General features: G+C 47.4%; 1 protein-coding gene across 6 annotated transcripts in view; it reads right to left on the reverse strand.

Moving 5' to 3' along the window:
* Nucleotides 1-521: 521 nt before the first annotated feature.
* Nucleotides 522-17,901, reverse strand: part of ARHGEF6 (Rac/Cdc42 guanine nucleotide exchange factor 6) — a 101,226-nt gene continuing 83,846 nt past the window's right edge. For 4 of the 6 annotated variants that reach the window (XM_019421509.2, XM_019421506.2, XM_019421510.2 and 1 more), the window contains 11 exons: nucleotides 17,273-17,419; nucleotides 14,185-14,271; nucleotides 13,435-13,513; nucleotides 12,671-12,816; nucleotides 11,422-11,547; nucleotides 9,921-9,941; nucleotides 8,720-8,813; nucleotides 7,370-7,459; nucleotides 5,314-5,413; nucleotides 3,568-3,622; nucleotides 522-2,961 (listed from right to left, as the gene is read on the reverse strand). In XM_019421509.2, the coding sequence (XP_019277054.2) occupies nucleotides 2,821-2,961; nucleotides 3,568-3,622; nucleotides 5,314-5,413; nucleotides 7,370-7,459; nucleotides 8,720-8,813; nucleotides 9,921-9,941; nucleotides 11,422-11,547; nucleotides 12,671-12,816; nucleotides 13,435-13,513; nucleotides 14,185-14,271; nucleotides 17,273-17,419 (1,086 nt within the window). In that variant the 3' untranslated portion in view covers nucleotides 522-2,820. The remainder of the gene's footprint in view (nucleotides 2,962-3,567; nucleotides 3,623-5,313; nucleotides 5,414-7,369; nucleotides 7,460-8,719; nucleotides 8,814-9,920; nucleotides 9,942-11,421; nucleotides 11,548-12,670; nucleotides 12,817-13,434; nucleotides 13,514-14,184; nucleotides 14,272-17,272; nucleotides 17,420-17,901) is intronic. The other 2 variants (XM_019421505.2, XM_019421508.2) reach the window with 2 other exon arrangements.

The raw sequence follows: 17,901 nt of genomic DNA on the forward strand, positions 1-17,901 counted from the left end.
AGACTCTTAAATACAGAGAAGAAACTGAGGGTTGCTGGAGGGGTATTGGGTGGGGAGATGGGCCTGAAGGAGGGCACTTGTCGGGATGAGCACTGGGCGTTATACGTAAGCGATGAATCCCTGGGTTCTACTCCTGAAACCAATGCCACGCCGTATGTTCACTAACTTGGACTTAAATAAAATGAAAAAAAAATTTTTAAGGGGGCAGGAACAGATGCATCTGTCTCGAGGGGGAGCAACTATTTTCATCGTGACTGCTGACACCAGCATTCCAACTGTGGGCAAGATAGAGGCTACCACTGGTTGACCAAAGCCCGACACCGGGCGGAAAATGGTGTAGACAGGTCGTAGGCTGGGGCCAGAAGGAGAGGGGCGGAGAGGTTAAGGAAGGTCCCGTCTCATGGCACGAAGTATCTCTGTAAAGTGGGGAGCAAACGTCCCCTGCCCTGAGTGAAGACACGCGGGAGGAAACTGCCACCAGCTGGTGGGGGCGGGGGGAGAAAAGGAAAGAAACACAGGACTTAGTTTATAAAGCACTGTTATTCTTGTTTATTGAAAATGTCCGTTTGAAAAGTCTTCAAAATAAAAACAAGTTAGAAAATCTGAGCTTGTGTCAGAAGGGACGCGACGGAAGAGGAGCTACAAAGCCTCTAAGGGCAGCGGTTTAATTACAGGGTGACAGGAACCCACTTATAGAGTATTGTAAACAACACAACTACGGAGACACTGCTCTCGGGCTAACATGGCTTCGTTTCCTTTATATTATTGTTTAACGTGCGAGTGCGGACATCACTCGGCGCAAGCTTCAGTACCCAGCGTACCGAGGGCCTCTCCTGAGAAGGGCCGGGTTCCAGACACATGCATATGTACACGTCACTTTAAAATAAAGACCTTTCACTATGCTAAGCAATCCTACACCTTATCAACTAAAGGATTTCGCAATCGCAACAATGTTCCCTAGGGGTATAGTTTGTGCCATTCACTGCAAGCCATTGGTTAACCCCAGACGGGGCGGACGCTAAGATCTGTGTGGCTGTTGTTAAGTTTTAGGTGAGGGACGGCACATCTAGACTGCTGGGCTTCCGCACAGCTTCCAAAGACGGCCGCCTGGGGTTGGCTGATGGTGGGCGGCGGGAATAGTCCATTTCCCGTGGATGGTGTCATTTCTGCCGGGCGGCAAGCAGTCAACAGCCCCGTACTGTGTAGCTGTGGGAACTTGAGACCCCCCGGTACCAAAAAAGGAAAACGGGTTAGCAGGCTGGGGGTGTTCAAGCTTCAAGTTTGGTTTCTAGACAACACTTGCAAAACCCACATTTATAGGCACCCGTCAAACGTATCTGGAAGACAACCTTGACCGGTCCATTGGCCCTTGGCCTCTCTTTCCAGTGATTGTCCCCGCCTGCCCAATGGCACCTGTCTTTGGGAGAGAGAGGGGCGGGTTGTGCTGCTCTGTCCCGGAGCCTCATGCCAACGTTCGATTGTGTCGAATTCGGATGGATGCTGCTCTTCTGTGACCCTCTTCTAAACCGGGTTTACGTGGTGCTCATTTCTGAGACACTTACAGAGGCGATCACTTGATTCAAAGGGCAACTTTGGCAAACCGGTTCCAAATACTCAGCTTCACTAGTAACCAGCGCACGACCACTGGAGGGGTCCTTTCTTTCTGGACATACAAACCGGACCAATAGCACATCTCTGCAAATGATGCTTCGAGCCCTACTCGAAGAGGCTGATGAACATACAGCTTCTCACAGCGTATCTGGGAGAGCAATACGGGGAATTAAAGCTGTCTACTAGGGCACAATATCTCCTCGATGCAGATCGTTTTGAAGGATGAGAAGTCGCGAGGCGAATACGCAGTGTGGATGAAGGAGCGGCTCACAGTCCGTATTTTTTAAAAGTAAGCAAAGCGCACACTTACTAGTTTACGCACCAGTGGGTATGGTTGGCTTAAAGCACTGGGGAGACATAAACCTTACGCGGGAGGCAGAAGGTTAGGGGAGGAAACCTATCATGCGCTGGGGAAAGATGGCCAGCTCTGCTGCTGAAGGGGAAGATTGTCAAGTGCAATTTGCTAATGGGTCTGGTGTTGGCATGGATGCGTGGGGCTTCTGCCCCGTAGAGTGAAAATGTCAACCCGCACGAAAGAAATAAGGGTGCTACTGTCTTCTTGGCCCTACAGACAACACAGGGCGGGTAACAACAATAATAATCATAATAACAATAAAAAGTGTGCATTGAGGGGTGGCACATGATCACCCGGGGAAGGGTGGCTGGGTCATTGGGCAAATGTGCTAGTCTTCTACTCACCCTACCCTAGTCACAGCTCGGGGAGCTTCGCCTTCATTAAATTGGGTACTGAGGGGCTTCCAGATACAAGAAAGCGTTCGAGAAAAAGTCAAGTTCACATTTACTAAGCCACGGCCAGCCACTTTGCTCTGGTAGCCAGCCGCAAAAGAGTGACCCAGGGGTAATGGCTGGTAAAGAGGCACTATGAATTGAAGGCCATCTGAAGACCATTTAAGTCACTTGCCTACACTAGGTTTCCCTTTTCTCATCGGATGGAAAAGACTCTGGGGAGATTTCTACCACCTGTCAGAAGGATCTGTCAGAAGGAAAACAACCAACCAGTAACCAACCAACAAACACTCAAGCAAACAGGGAGACAGAGAGAGAAAGCGAAGGAGAGAGAGAGAGAGAGAGAGAGAGAGACTGACTCCGATACAAAATGAAAACCGAAGAAGTGAGCAAACAGAGCGTTTGAAGCTGGACATTTCAAGATGTCCCGAAGGCAACATCTGCCCAGCTGCACAGTGATGGTTATGGAAGGATGGAGATCTTGCTACTGGACTCGGCCCGAATACACTCATCAGTTTGCTTCAACAGCCTCCGGACCAGCTTTTCTAGGTCCCTCCTTGATTTCAATTCTTCTTCCAGGCATTGCTTCATTCTTTTATTTTCCTGTGATGGGAAAAGACTTGTCAATTCCCAAACCAAGTGGCCCCTTCTCAGGGCTCCTCCTGCTTATCCTGTTAGCAGCTTTCACCACTGACTGTACTTTCCTTTCTCGTGCTCCTCTGTCTCACCCTGAGTTTTGTGACAACTTCCCGAGTGTTCTTCCAGTCTCTGTTCTCCCCCCTCCAGTCCGTCCTTTACCCCGTCACCAGGCACAGCCAGTCCCCAAACACTGGGAAGAGTGTGCATCATGAAAACAGCGGATCACATCTCTAGAGGAGCCCACAACTCAAGATTTATGGTTCTCTTTACACTTATCCACTCACGGATGACTTAGCTTTGTAAAAAAAAAGTTCTGTTTACAAATGTCCGAGAGCATGAAAGTTATAACTAAGTTGGGGACCCTTTTGTAAACTGCTAAATAGGTATGTGAGCAATCCTGAGAAATTTAAACCCAAGACCACATGGGAAAACCAACAAGACCCACCTTGAAGACACAAGGAAAATAAAAATCCCCACCTCATCACCTTGTCCCTGGACCTCTCCTGAGAACACCTACCAGTGCGTGGTCCTGTTCTATGAGCTGAGAAAATGACTTTTATATTTCATTACCTGTTTCAGTTCTTTGACCTCATCCTTCAAGGCATAAACAGTATCGACAAGACTCCTAGAACATAAAGTTCAGAGTTTAACAGCTGGCACTGAAGTACTGTTAAGCAAAACGTAACAATAAAAGCAGCTTTCTAGAAATACAGATCCTGAAAAGCAGTGGACTTTCCAGCTGGTCGGGAGACATAACCGCCAAGAACGGTCCTCGTGGGGCCCTATTTTTGTGGGTGAACAACCATCAGCGCACGTGGTCATTCAAACACGATGTCATTACACCTTTTCTACACTGCCCTCCTCCTTGGCCACTTGCTTCCCAGCTGGGTGAACACAAAAGAAGAGACTAGGGCTCATCAAAAGGTTTCGATTCTTTCTCTGGGGCAGGAATGAACATCACCGAACATACAATGAGGGCCGTCATGAGGTCCTGCCCATCCTACAAGATCTGTGCCATGGCATTGCACTTTTCATCTCTCTGACCCTACATGACCCTACATGACACAAAGTCAGAGGCATTATTTCTGGAAGATTCCATCTATTCCAAAAGAGAATTAAAGTGCCCTGGCTGAGTCAGAACAGTCACTTCCCGGCTGGCTCTGCTCCTGGACAAGAACTTTGGAGATCCGGGTTCCAGTTCTGATCCTACCACCTACCAGTCCTCCAACCTTGGGTAACCTTGGGTACCTTGGGTAGTTTCTTTCTCCTCCTCTCCTTGTCTTAACTTTCTTCACAGACAGAATGGGGATAATAGTACATTCCCCAAAAACCTCACAAAGTTATCGTGTGGATTAATATAGCTACAATAATTATAATGACAATGATTATCATCTATTAAGTGATTACCATGTGCTAGCCTTTGTATTTATTTTTCCATCTAACCTCACAACAAACCTTAAAGTAGTACTATCATACCCATTTACAGATGAGGAAACTGAGGCACAGAGAGGTAAAGAGGTTTGCACCTAGGCCATACAGCTAACGTGATGCAGAATTTGGACTTGAACCAGGGCTGTCCCCTTGAGCCCAAGTGCTTTACCATTTTGCCACATCACTTCATGTACCAGATGGAAAAACACATTGACAATGTCAAGCACTTTGAAATATGCTGTCCTAGGCAAATTTAGGCCTGACTTCAGAAATGACTCAAGTTTAAACAAACCATTTGGCTGGCCACTTTGTGTTTATTTTATGAGCCCATGGGTACTTAACCTGATTCTCGCCCGTTAGGTCACCCTCACTGCCATGCAAAGGTAGACCAGGGACATCATCTCCCTGAACCCCAGCTTCCGCGCCTATAGAAGTGGTGAACATAAAGCTTATCTCACCGGGTTTCTGTAGGATTCTAAATAGGTCAAGTGTGTGAAAGTCCAGTGTTTGACTCAGTATGCATGAGAAGCATCCATCTGGGCAGGGAAATTGGTGCTGTGGCCTTCCCCAGCGCCATCTAGATTCATCTAGGGTGCTATTCTTGTGTGCCCTGAAGCACCGTGCCGTATGAGGGAGCTGATCCCAGGGGCAGCCACCAAGCAGAGAGTTCTGCCCGCTTGGCCTCCCTTTCCCCCTTCCCTTTGTTGGCGGGGAGGTGGGGGGAAGCCCTCCCACCGCTCCCAACTGCATGAGAGCAAAGAGGGCTATATTCCCGGAGAAGGATGGACTATCCTTCGGTGCAGGCTTTGCAAGAGACCCACTGCCCTGCCAGAACCTTCTTTCCGGCCCCCAGACAGATCAGAAACAGCAGCCTGCTCTACTCACTTCTCTTCAATGATGGTCTGGCCATTGCTCCTGGTTTCTTCAATGATGAGCTTTTCTTCCTCGGGGAGTAAGACCTGTGGAAGCGAATCTTTGCGAGCACCTACAAACAAGGATTCAGAGAGGGCAGAAAGGGGACAGTTACTGGAGACTATTCTAGGTGTTGGCCCCTTCCACTGTTGTCATCGAGGGGTCTTTGTGGATGGCATGCTGCTGCCTTGCACCCCAGAGAGCAGTCACCCAACATTTGGTGACTACACCTTCCCGACTGAGGAAACGGCCAAAATACACCGATTCAGTCTCGAAGCGGGGGGCCGGGGTGGGGTGCGTTCAGTCAGTCAAGGCCATTTTGGTCAAGGGTAGAGCGGGGGTTGGGGATTATCACATCATCTCAAAGATGTGGGCATCCTCAGGGCTCTGCTCAGACTGCCTCGAGGCTCTGGGACAGAAGAGGTGACGGAACAGACAAGGGACCTGGCCAAACAGCTCTCCTGTATGTCCAACCTCCCCCTCACTTCCGGATCCTTCCTTTCAGAGCTCAAGCCCTTAAACTTCAGTCTCCCTGAGCCACTGGCGTCCTCTCTTCAAAGCCTAATTCCTTCAAGTCATGAGTGCTCACTGCCTCCCCTTTGCTGAGGTGGCCCTGTGTCTGCCTTCCACAGGGCCCAGCACTTGGTAGGTGCCTAATAAGGAGACAGCGGACCGACTGACTGATCAGTTAAATGCAGCAGGAAACAACAGCAGTCGTTTCCAAGGAAGCACGACTTCTGGCCGGAGAGGGACAGAGGATGGGAGGTCACCATGATGCTAGACGCTTGCCACGTGTCAGGGGAGGCTGGGCAGGAGGGGCGGAAACGTGACTCTTTAGGCCACAACACCTGCCTGCCCCTGTGACACATCTACAGACACTGTCGACATGAAGAGAGCGGGTTCGGGGAGCAGGTGAGGTCAGGTTTTGCACAAGGGAGGCTTCTTCTGGGGCCTCCCCGTCCCCCTCGCTTTCCTAGTTTTCACGACACACATTGCTTTCCCTTTCCTTTCCTGCCTCCTCGAAACTTGTTCTCAGAGCTGGGCATGCCCAAGGCCACAGCCAGGATTTGTCTGTGAACTAGATGGTGTGACAGTCCTCCCTTCACCGTCAAACGTGTCAAGTTCGACATCAAACGTCTTCCTCCCGCCAGCCTTAGGGACAAGTTACTCCGAAGGCATCGGTCAAGGCAACCCACCAAAGTGATCCCCTCCCCCCCCACACCCAAGTGATTGGGCAGTGGCTGTGTTACGGAGCACTCGTGTCTTAAGCAAATGCAGACAGCAGACACCTCACTTGTGGTCCCCTGAACGCCTATAGTCACGGAAGACTCGTGTCTATGTGACTCGGTTTGGAAAAAAAAAAAAAAAAAAAAAGCTCAAGGATCAATCAGAAAACATCCGCTTGCTTTCCTTTGGTGCCTGAAAGTTGCTAGGGGGAGGGGTGCGGGGAGGGGGGGGATTACCCTCCCCCAGTAGCTCCCTGTAAATTGCACACATTCCAAACAGCCCCGGCTAAGCAGCTACATTTCCAGAATTTCAGAGCAACTTTGAAACTTGAGCTTGGTGAAGCACTGTTCGCTTAAATATGCAGCTGATCGGAGATAGTATTGTGACTTCCTTTCCAAATCTGCCCATGAGAAGAGATTAGCATCAGTTCACAGACACAGGAACTCTCTGGGTTCTTTAATTCCTAACTAGTGCTGGTGAAGGCATCTGCGTACTTCAAAGGAGAATGACTTTTTAAAAAACTTCTTTTGTTTTCATTTCTATCACCTCCAGCTTTTTTACTCTTGCGTGTCTCTTTCTCTCCGGGTGAAAAGAAAACACTGCATAAACAAACCGCCGGGCAGCTAAAAGCCCCTTATCGGAAAGATGCAGTTCTGCTCTTCTGCTCGCTGCTCCTCGGCACAAAGTCACCTGCTCTCCACACCCTGCAACCCAGCTGGGCTGCTTTTCTCTTCTTCAAAGAGGTGCCGAGCAGTAAAGAAGAAACAGGGCTCATTAGAGAAAGTGGTTTGGGGGAACCTACTTGAGCCATGGCCTTGTTGAAAGTTTGCGCTGGTGCAGTAGGCTTCGATCACTTTCAGGATCTGAGCATCTTCTTCCAGAGCAGCCGTACCTGTGAGATTTAATTACCAATGAGTTTGCAGAGACATCTACGCCCCTGGACCCTCAGAATCATGCACTGCACTCAACTGCTAGGGACTGGGCTCCCTGACCGGAAAGCTTCCTCCCCCAGTGGCTGTCTTTCCAGAGTTCTTTCCTGAAGAAATGTCCTCATCACTTTGGGGCTTTTGGTTTTAAGTTTATTTTGAGAGAGAGAGAGAGAGAGAGAGAGAGTGAGAGAGAGAAAGAGAGAGAGAGCGAGAGCCGGGAAGGGGCAGAGAGAGAGAGAGGAAGACAGAGTCCTCTCCACGTTGTCAGCACAGAGTCCGACGCGGGGCTCGAACTCATGAACCTCAAGATCACAACCTGAGCTGAAGTCGGACGCTTAACCGACTGAGCCACCCAGGCGGCCCTGGGGCTTTTACTAGACTCTTAGAGGCCGCAAGGACAGCACCAGCCTCAGTTCTCATCCGATATATGCCACAACCTGCCTCTCCCTCAAACTTCAAGGCTTCCCTTCTCTAGGAAGCTTTCCCCCATAGACCTCACCCGTTTTTCCAACCAGCCAGCAGAGTCATTGATTCCCCCTCCTGCCTCTCCTCCTCCAACTCATTCTTGAAATGACTGGAGGGCGAAACCCTGCTAGCTAGCGGGCGGATGCGCACATCCCGGTGGGGGGTGGGGTGGGGTAGATGCAGAAGCTGGAGTCCAGCAGATCTTTCCAGACTGTATTTTTGGCCAGGACGCACAGATCCGTCACCCCTTGGTGATACATCACTTACTCCTTCATGTGTGTCCCAAAGGACCTCGTTCCCAGCCATAGAGGCAAACACATACATATCCACTGGCTGACCGACTCTGCAGCCTGACTCTGAATCCAGCTGCTTCTATGCAGCAGCTGCCCGATTCCTCGGCTAACTCAGAGAACGTCACTGAGCGTTAACCTTCCAGAAGGATTTCAGCCTTCAGGTCTATTTAGTGTATCCTGGTAGAGGAAAATATCTTGGGCATCAGAAACTAAGGGAAAAAATGTATCCGTAGCAAACAGGTCCCTTTAGTGGTTCTCAACCAGGCAGGGCAAAATATTCAAAACGAAATCATACAGGCGGCAGCTGACTCAAAAATCTTAGAGGTGACCAAACCCTTGAATGCATGCATTTTTTCTTCATGAAACAGGGGGTAGGGAGGACAAACTGCTCTAATCATCTGCTTTCAAAAAAATCCTTCTGCTAGTTCATCCATAACCGACCTTCCAAAAGTACAAAACACATACTTTTCCGAATCACATACTCCTCCTCCGATGGCTTTCTTTCCGTCTTTCTTTTATGAAGAAACTTCTTCATCGTTTTGGGGCTTTTACTAGACTCCTGTAAGGACAGAGGTTTGTTTAGGAATTAAAATTCTCCCCCCAAGACAAATTAAAAAGAGCAAATGAAATGAAACCGAATGGCTCTCTCTTATTTTGACAGTCCCAAAAGGGCATCAAAGTTTAATAATGTACACAATAAAAAATGGCTCCAAGAAACTCTAAAAGCTTCCATAAAACAGAGGCAGTGACACTGGCCTCTCAATCGCCATAGGGACAGGTGCCGTGTACAGAGAAAATAGTGGGTGTAGATCCTAGGGAAACAACCGCATTCCTAACTTGGTTTATAGTCCTCGCTGATACAGTTTCCAGGGAATCAAGTAACAGTTGTAAATACTAATATGGTACATACTGCTTTTCAAGGAGCTTCAAAGCTTTTTAAATACATTTTCCTTAGTGACAGTCCCACAAAGAAGAATATTAATTTCCATTTGTCAGATGGGAAAATTAAGGGACCAAAAAATTTCCCTGAACTCAGAGAGAAGAGCCAAATGAGGGACGTCCTGATAAATAATTTGGCGTCAGGAGCAATGGGTGTAGACCGAAGCTTAAATATACATACAGAAAGCTGTATTTTTAATTAGCAGATAAAAGAGCCATGGATTACTGAATTTGCTTTTGCCGGATAAGTAACCGGTGCTCATTATCAGGTATCCAAACAAAGAGATGAGAATCTCAGACCCTAGTGACCGTCTTATCCCAATGTTCCATGCAAGGTATATACGTGATGTGTGGGTCATAATTAGTACCTTAAAATATATGGGACAAAACAATTGAATTTCTTCCACTTAGCCACAGCGACCCACTTAGACTTGAAAACGGACATGGAAAACTCACATGTGACCAAAAGGATCGGAAAAAGAGCGTTTACCAAAAAGACACAGGGAAAACAGGCATTTTCAAGGCGTCTAAGACAACATTTTCATGTGGATTTCACAAGAGGCTGCTTTCTGAAGAAAGTACTTACATGTCAGAACTGCATCTTCGTACTTTAGCCACCAATGAGAACAAGGGACAAAACAAGCATAAAGGAAAAGCTTCATTCATCAGAGGTGACAGCACAGCATTATGAGGCCACTGTAAGCCAAAGATATTGTTCTACCCTTACCTTTAAGATATAAGACATCCTCTAAAGTGAATATGTAAAGAAAGAGAAAATGAGCGTGAGAGGTCGATGGTTATAATGATCAAATCCATTTATCAGTAATTCTAAAACAACAGTCAAATGTTAGTGTCATCATCAATTACACAGAACATCATCATGTTTCCCGCATTAGTCTCAGATGCAAAATTGTCATGCGAAAGCCCAAGGAATACAGTTCTGTGCAGAATAACAAATACTGAAAATAACTGAAATACACACTGTACGCTAAGAGTATATTAATAGCTCTCTTCTCCCAGCAGAAACAACGTGATCATGCCTTAGTTTTAATGGATTAGTTCTGCGAAGGATTAAGTTAACTGGACCCTTCAAGGCTCACCTGAATTCGAACTTAGGAACTGACAATTACAAAATAGCGATCGTTAAAAAGGGGACCCAGATAACTACGATTTTCCCGGGTCGATTTCCACAGCAAACCCGTGGGACTGTTTCCTGGCCCAATTCTGAACAGAGGTACATAATAAGGATTCAGCTCAAGCATTATTTCTCCTGTCATGCCCAGTTGAAACGATCAAAAATTCCTCCGGTGTCAATACCGCTCTATTTTTACCGCACTCGGAGGCAACAATTAATCGAGACAGTAGCACAGTGTTTGAAATCAAAACAAACTTGAGATTGAGCTAAATCTGTGTCGCGCATCAAAACACACAGTCGATATGGCAATATACGCTGTCTTTGCTCCCTAATTCTAAGATGCGTCTCATAACCGCCACGATCTTAAACCTTCACTCAGGAAGACCTAGTTAAAGAACAGTTACTTATAAATGAGGCTCTTTACTGAAAGCTGAAATGATGATTAACATCTTAGGGAAACAAAACAAAACAAAACAAAACAAAACAAAACACCGTTTGGATGGAAAAACTAACACTCCACACAGTTACAGAAGCCAGTGACTGACATTTCCTGACTGTGACTTTCAGGAAAAAAACAGAAAGAACCTTGAAGTCCCCATACTACCCAAATATCCAATGTTGCTTAGAAGCCTCACTTGAAAAGACATTCTTTTCATTAAATTCTTTTCCCTTTCCAACTGCAGCAGAAGGTCCAGACTCTCATAGCTCAGACTTATGGCTTGGTCCCATAAGACTTTCCTGATTTGGCTTTAATAGATCAAAATGATCCAAAATGCAGAACTGGGTCTGCCTGGTCGCAAACTGAACTCCAAGGAAGCGGCTTCTGTTTAAGATGTGTGGACATTATATACAATTATCAGGAAGGGACCGGGGAACCCAGGCAGTGCACATAAACCCTTCTGGATAAATATTTGCACAGGGACAATGGGGAAATGGAAAATTAAGAAATAACAACATCCCCGAGTCTAACGATTCACGACTGACTGACATGTATCACCTAGCATAAATTCTAGCACATCCCCACAGAACTCTTCGGAATAAGCTGTGACATTAGCTTGACAGACACATTTTATACCATATGTAGCAAAATTACCTCTTTATAACCTAGTGCTGCTGATGGTCTAAGTGGAGGTGCGGGTCGTAGACAACTTAAACTCCACGGTTTTATAATCTGAGGAGGCTCCAAGGGTCCTCGGGACTGTCCGGTAGAGCTAAAAGACTGGGAAAATGTCTGATGAGATGCTGGCGATCTGCCACCTGAACCCGACCTTGTGCCGCACGGCAAGAGAACAATAGTTTCATTGGATCAGCAAAGCCAACCACAGGAAAGGAAAGGTGGGAAAACAAAAGTCCAGATGATGGGGTCTCTAAGGAACAGCACAAAATCGACTCAACATCCTACGGGCCTGTCTTCCCTCTCTCTTCTGGAATTTGATTCACTAAAGTCAGGGGTGGCTTTCCTTCATAAGAGAGGAGAGTGGAGTCAGCACTGGATGGCTTCAGTCGGGTGCCTGGCACTCTATCAGGTGCTGAAATAGGTTATCTCAGCAGAACTGCCTACGACAAACCTTAGCGAAGTGAAGTAACTAACTAGCTAGCAATTGACAAAGCCAAGATTTGACCTCAGATCTGATGCCGGAGCCCTTGTTCTTCCCACCACATCGCACAGTGCCTGAGACTGGAATTTTGGCATCACCGGTTGGAGTGTTAACAGCACTGCAATCTTCGCTCTCACTCAACAAGTACAGTAAAACCTCATCAATTCCAAGTCCAGGAATTCCAAATTCGTGATGACTTGGAAGAAGGCAGCGGCTGCAAGTTTACCCTTGAAGGTTGCCCGGTGAATGTGGAAGCCTAAATGAGATTACGTGGAGATGGTGAAGTACTTGGGCAGGTAAGCTATCTGTTTTTTGACTCAGCACACAACGAATAGGAGAATAACGGCTGCTAATTAACCCGTTGGGATGAGCACTGGGTGCTGTACGGAAACCGATTTGACAATAAACTATATGTAATAAAAAAAAGTGAAAAGAAAATAAATCTCGTTTACCGCTAAAACATCTCAGTGGGACTTCTGATTAGACAAAACTTTGCGGGCAGCTGGCGGGAGCTCCTCAACGCCGTCCGACAAAGCCGCACACCTCTACGTAAAACCTTTCATTAATTTGGATGGACCTCCCTCCACAAGTAGTCAGAATTAGTGAGGTTTAACTGTACTTCAAGACCTACGAATATAGACAACCCAAAGACTAAGGGCATGCTCACTGCTTCTTGTAAGTCCTCTGCAGGCAGGTGTGACGAGAGACTCAGTAGTCCCCGGACCGCACAAGTGGACAACTTACGGAATGAGCACCAGAAGAGGACGACGATGTTTTGGATAATGAGCTGCAAGAGGCAGGTCCCCTGATCAGTCTGCACAGCTGCTCCAGCCATTCCTGGAAGTCCTGGCTGTTGTTGCAATGGACCACAGTCCTCTCTACTAGGTTACCTGCATTGCCCCATTGGGAGCATTTGGAGACAAAAGACACGGAGGGCCTTGAGTTCACCTCATTCATAAACACACGTCGAGCAACTAAGGCTGGGGTGTCTGTTTCCATGAGTGTCCACAGCGATGAGATAACCCCTGTTGAAACCCCTGCTGAAGCAAGGCCAACATCCGATCTCGGGCTCCCTACTGGGGAACGAAGGGGGTAAGGCCCGGGGCCACCATCCCAGCGTGAGCTGCTGCGCCCTCTCGGTGCAGAGTGGAAATCACGTCACGTGGAAATCACACGGGCCTGGCAAAAGGGACCGTAGGCCAAAAGGTCAGGCCTGGTATTTTGCTCAATTTGTGCCTCTACGTCAGTCCATTCTGTTAGTTCTAACAAGTAGCTCCGATGCAAGAAAAGATTGAAACCAATGGCCACGCCGAGGCTTTTGAGTGGCCAGGAGACTTGGTTCTGTCGCCGGACCCTAATTATCCCAGAAAATGGAAGACACCTTGCTGTGGCCAGGTAAAACTTGCTCACGGACTTAGAGCAGAAAATAATAGCTTTTACTTACTCGAATCCCACTTCATTCCAAAAAGGATTTCAGGTAGCTACTTGAAAAAGACAAGAGTGCCTACCTGTGATTTCAAATGTGTAGTCATTTCCTTCGATTTCATCTAATCTGGTCACCACGATTCCCGCGACTGGTATTTTTCCCTATCAGAAAAGGAACATTCCCATCAGTTCTGTGGTTAGATGTGCCCCGGCTTATGTCTATTAGATTTTCTGACCCTCTCGGAAATCACTGCTGATTCAGGGCTCGACATATTTCTCTGGCCTGCATGCTTCCCTGCTTTCAAATGTGATCAGACGAGAAAGCAAGGGGGCAATGTGGCTTGTGTTTTGCTAACACATCCTAAACCATACGGTCAGGATTTACAAACAGGCTTACTTGTTTTCTAACACATTTTCCGGAGAATCAGTCAACAGAGTAAAGATTCAAAAAAAAATTTTTTTTTCCAGTTTCATGAACATTAGTCATTGCTAGGCCAGCTATAATAGGCAACAGTAACTTATAGCACTCCATATTTGGGGAGCGGACTGAAGGAAGTTTAATTTCCCAACGAGTGGAAGGACTTCTATCGGAACATTCGTAACCTAGCTCACAGCCAGCGCGATGGATGTTCAAGATAAATTCATTACAGCAATACAAAGGTTTTCCATCTAAGGAACATCTGCTCTTATAAGCTGTATAATTACAACAAAGGGTCAGAACATTCTGCATTTTCTGGCTGGAGCTTTTAGGGCCATAGAACAGATATCGCAACTGGATGCAAACCTGTTTTCATTCTGGGTCCTGCTGTTTGTTTTATATGAAATCTACTGACCTGATAGATAAAGCCACTCATCCGAGGACTTGCGGATAACATTATCAAGACACTTGAAAACAACATGAGGTACCGCTCCTCTTTTTCCTAAAGTGAAATGGAAAATATTAAGTGGAGGACAGAAAGTGGACATTTTGTTTGTTAAGAATTTCTGGAGTTGGGGCGCCTGGGTGGCGCAGTCGGTTAAGCGTCTGACTTCAGCCAGGTCACGATCTCGCGGTCCGTGAGTTCGAGCCCCGCGTCGGGCTCTGGGCTGACGGCTCAGAGCCTGGAGCCTGTTTCCGATTCTGTGTCTCCCTCTCTCTCTGCCCCTCCCCCGTTCATGCTCTGTCTCTCTCTGTCCCAAAAATAAATAAAAAAAACGTTGAAAAAAAAAATTAAAAAAAAAAAAATTTCTGGAGTCACTGTTGTACATCACAGGGCTTATATACGGCAACGAAACATGAACAGTGACCTTTTAAAAAAGATACCCAACTTAAAAGCACAAGACTAGTTGAATTCGACATCGAAGTGAATATAAAGCCACAGTTTATCCCTCTTTTTCCTATACGTAACGGTTAAATACAAATAACGTGCCTGTTTCCCAAGTATGTATGCCTGAGCAGTCACACAGTTAATGCCTTCCTACGCAAGCTGTAGGCAAAGCACAAGTCTCTAGGTTCGCAAAATGAAAATGATTTTACTCTGAAAAGTAGCAAAACAGAAGGGGCTTTCAGGTAGGAAAGCCTGAAATAGGAAATGTATTATGCTCTGGCATGTGTGTTAAGATCTTATTCATAAAATTACTTTTAATCAGTAAGAACATGAAAACCATCGTACTCATGTGAAACAAAGAAATAAATACCTTTTGAAAATGGCACCAAGGGAGATTTTACACGTGAGGGCTTCTCTGAACTCTACAAACAGATGCACACGTAGTAGATGCGAAAAAAATTACATCCAGGGGTGCCTGGGTGGCTCAGGTCACGATCTCACGGTTCGTGAGTTCGAGCCCCGCATCGGACTGTGTGCTGACAGCTCAGAGCCTGGAGCCTCCTTCGGATTCTGTGTCTCCCCGTGTCTGTCTCCCTGTCTCTGTCTGTCTCTCTCTCTCTCTCTCTCTTTCAAAAATAAATAAACATAAAAAAAATTTTTTTTAATTACATTCGGCTTACATGGCCAGCCATGTTAGCTCCAATGATCTCCATGCCCTTCTACAGACACTTAATCTCTTCTTCCTCCTTCCAGCAGCATCGCCTGCTTAATGAGCTTTTCCTCTTTCGCCTTTAACATACGCACATCTCCTGTCCTAACAGGCCTTCCCTGGCCCCTGTGGCGCCTTCGATATAATACAGGCCTGCCTTGTTTCCTTGCGGTTCACTTCATTGTGCGTCACAGGTAGTCGTGTTCTTTAACAGACTGGAGGCCTGTGGCATCCCTGCGTGGAGCAGGTCTGTAAGTGCCATGCTGCCAGCAGCATTTGCTCGCTTCATGTCTGTCGCGTCAGGGTAACTGTTGCCATATTTCAAGCTTTTTCATTATTACTGTATTTGTTATGGGGATCTGCGATCAGTGGTTATGACTCACGGAGAGCTCAGACGATGGTTAGCATTTTGTAGCAATAAAGGAATTTTTTACGTTTTGTAGACTACATGGCACTGCACACTTAATAAACCACTGCGCAGCGTAGAGATAGCTTTTATACACACCGAGAGACCGCTCTGGAACCAAACCCCCAGGATCTCCCGAGGTATGTCAGTACCCTGTTTCTCGGTATTTTATGGCCAAATGACTTGCTGCCTTCATTTTTCTCCTCATCGATTCCTCCCTAACTGCAGCCCCACCGCTGTCTCCGAGCCATCAATAACCGCCTTCTAGCAAAATCCGATGGCTTCTTCTTGGTCTCCATACTGCTTGACCTTTGAACCTTCTGCAGCACCCACCAACCTTCCCCAGGGTATCTGCGTCTTAAATGAGATTGCTTATTAACCCAAAGTAATGAATCTCTGACAGAGACCTGCCAGGGAGTATAGGAAGATGTCTGGGGACGGGGAAGGCAATTCTAACAGCCGATAAATCAGGCCAGGTGACATAACCAACCTTCCCCCCTCGCTGGACTGCCCCCTTCCTAAAAGACCTATTCCATCTCAGCCCTCCGTGCTTCTCTCTGGATACTTACTTCCTAGGAAGGCACATCTGTCAGGGACATCTAAATCCCTGCCTCTAACTCTGACCTCCCGCCCACGTTTCTCTACTGTTTTAATGGCCGCCCACAAGACATCGCCCCCTGGAGACCCACGGTCACTTGGACGTTAACAGGTCCAAGATGGCGGCCATCATCTCCTCCAGCCCATAGGTCACTGCTTCCTATCGGCTTTCCCTCCTAAATGGGGCTCAGATTTGGCCCTGAAGTTCCATTTTCTGCCCCCACCAGCTTCGTGGGGAAGGGGGGCGGGGTACTGCTCACTTGCCAACCCAGCCGGTCCTTCTGTTTACCTGACGTACGTGGTAGTCAGGTTAAGTATCATAAACACCCCTTCGCTACTCGAGCCTCTAACAGTTCCCTGTTGCCTGCTGGGTGGATCTGAACGACTCTTGCCTGACGCCCAGCGTTCTCATAACCTGACTCTGTCTCACCCCACGGCTTTCCTTCTCCCAACACACTTCCTCTGCTCCCGACAGCCCAGCTTCCTCGCCTTCCTGCAGCAAAAGGCCACGCTCCTGTTCTCTCCTGAGAGAAGAATGACCTCTGCCTTACGAAATGCTCGCCTTTTCCCTTCGTGGCCCTCCTCCTCGAGTCCCCTCTCCACAGCCTCCTTGCTCTCTCCCTTCTCTGAGCTTCCGTGCAACCCACTGTTGAGGCGCACCATCTACACTAACTACCTGGGTTCGTTTTCTGGCCGCAGCCTGTGTTTTCATCTGTGTTTAAGGCACGGCTCATCGCGTGGTCTCTCCTCCTCTCTCCCACAGCACCTGGCAGAGTGTGGGGCAAAGAAGAGGCGCTCGGTTTCCCGGCACGTTCGAGCAACCTGGCCTGGACGGACGAACGAATCAAAGAAGAACAAGAAGAAAGATGGCAGCAATGGCGTTGAGCTGTGAAACCTCTTACCTCACATGTTCCATACTGCACCATTACTTGTGACATAAACAGAACATTCCCCAAGGTTTTAATACTCTCTCCTTCCCACGCCTGAATAGGTTCAGAAAGTATCTGCAACTCCAGCTGTTTTCTCTTCCTTAGATCTTGGCACTGCCCCTATGGAACCAAAGCAGAACATACTGGAAGAGGAATTCTTGCGAAACAGACCCAAAACAAGAGCAGAGTTAGAGGAAGCTTTGGGCTCTCAGATTTCCACAGCGTCCTGATTCCTCACCACGAATCCCATCACCAGATCCGTTCCTCACGGACAGAGAGACCCACGGCCCTGAAGCTCTAGCCTGGGGCCCCCAGAGGTTTTGCGAAGAAGAGCTACCTTTCGCTGTGCCAAAACGGCGAGACAAAATGGCAGAACGGGCTTGCTTCTCCATCACCGCAGGTATATGAAGAGACGAGTGGCTGGCTGGGGTCCCTGCTCTAGCCCCTTTCCAGCTCGTCACCAAGCCGTTTTATTTTACTAACACATGCTCAGTTTCCAACCAAGCGACAGCTTAGTAAAGCAAACAAACACAAAATGACTCCAGGGGCTCTAGAAAAAGGGAAAACTAAATTTCTCCTGCTGCAGTGAATCAAATAGACCT

This window comes from Panthera pardus, unplaced genomic scaffold (genome assembly GCF_024362965.1).
Source record: "Panthera pardus isolate Hobbes unplaced genomic scaffold, ASM2436296v1 HiC_scaffold_27, whole genome shotgun sequence".
NCBI classification, from domain to species: Eukaryota; Metazoa; Chordata; class Mammalia; order Carnivora; family Felidae; genus Panthera; species Panthera pardus.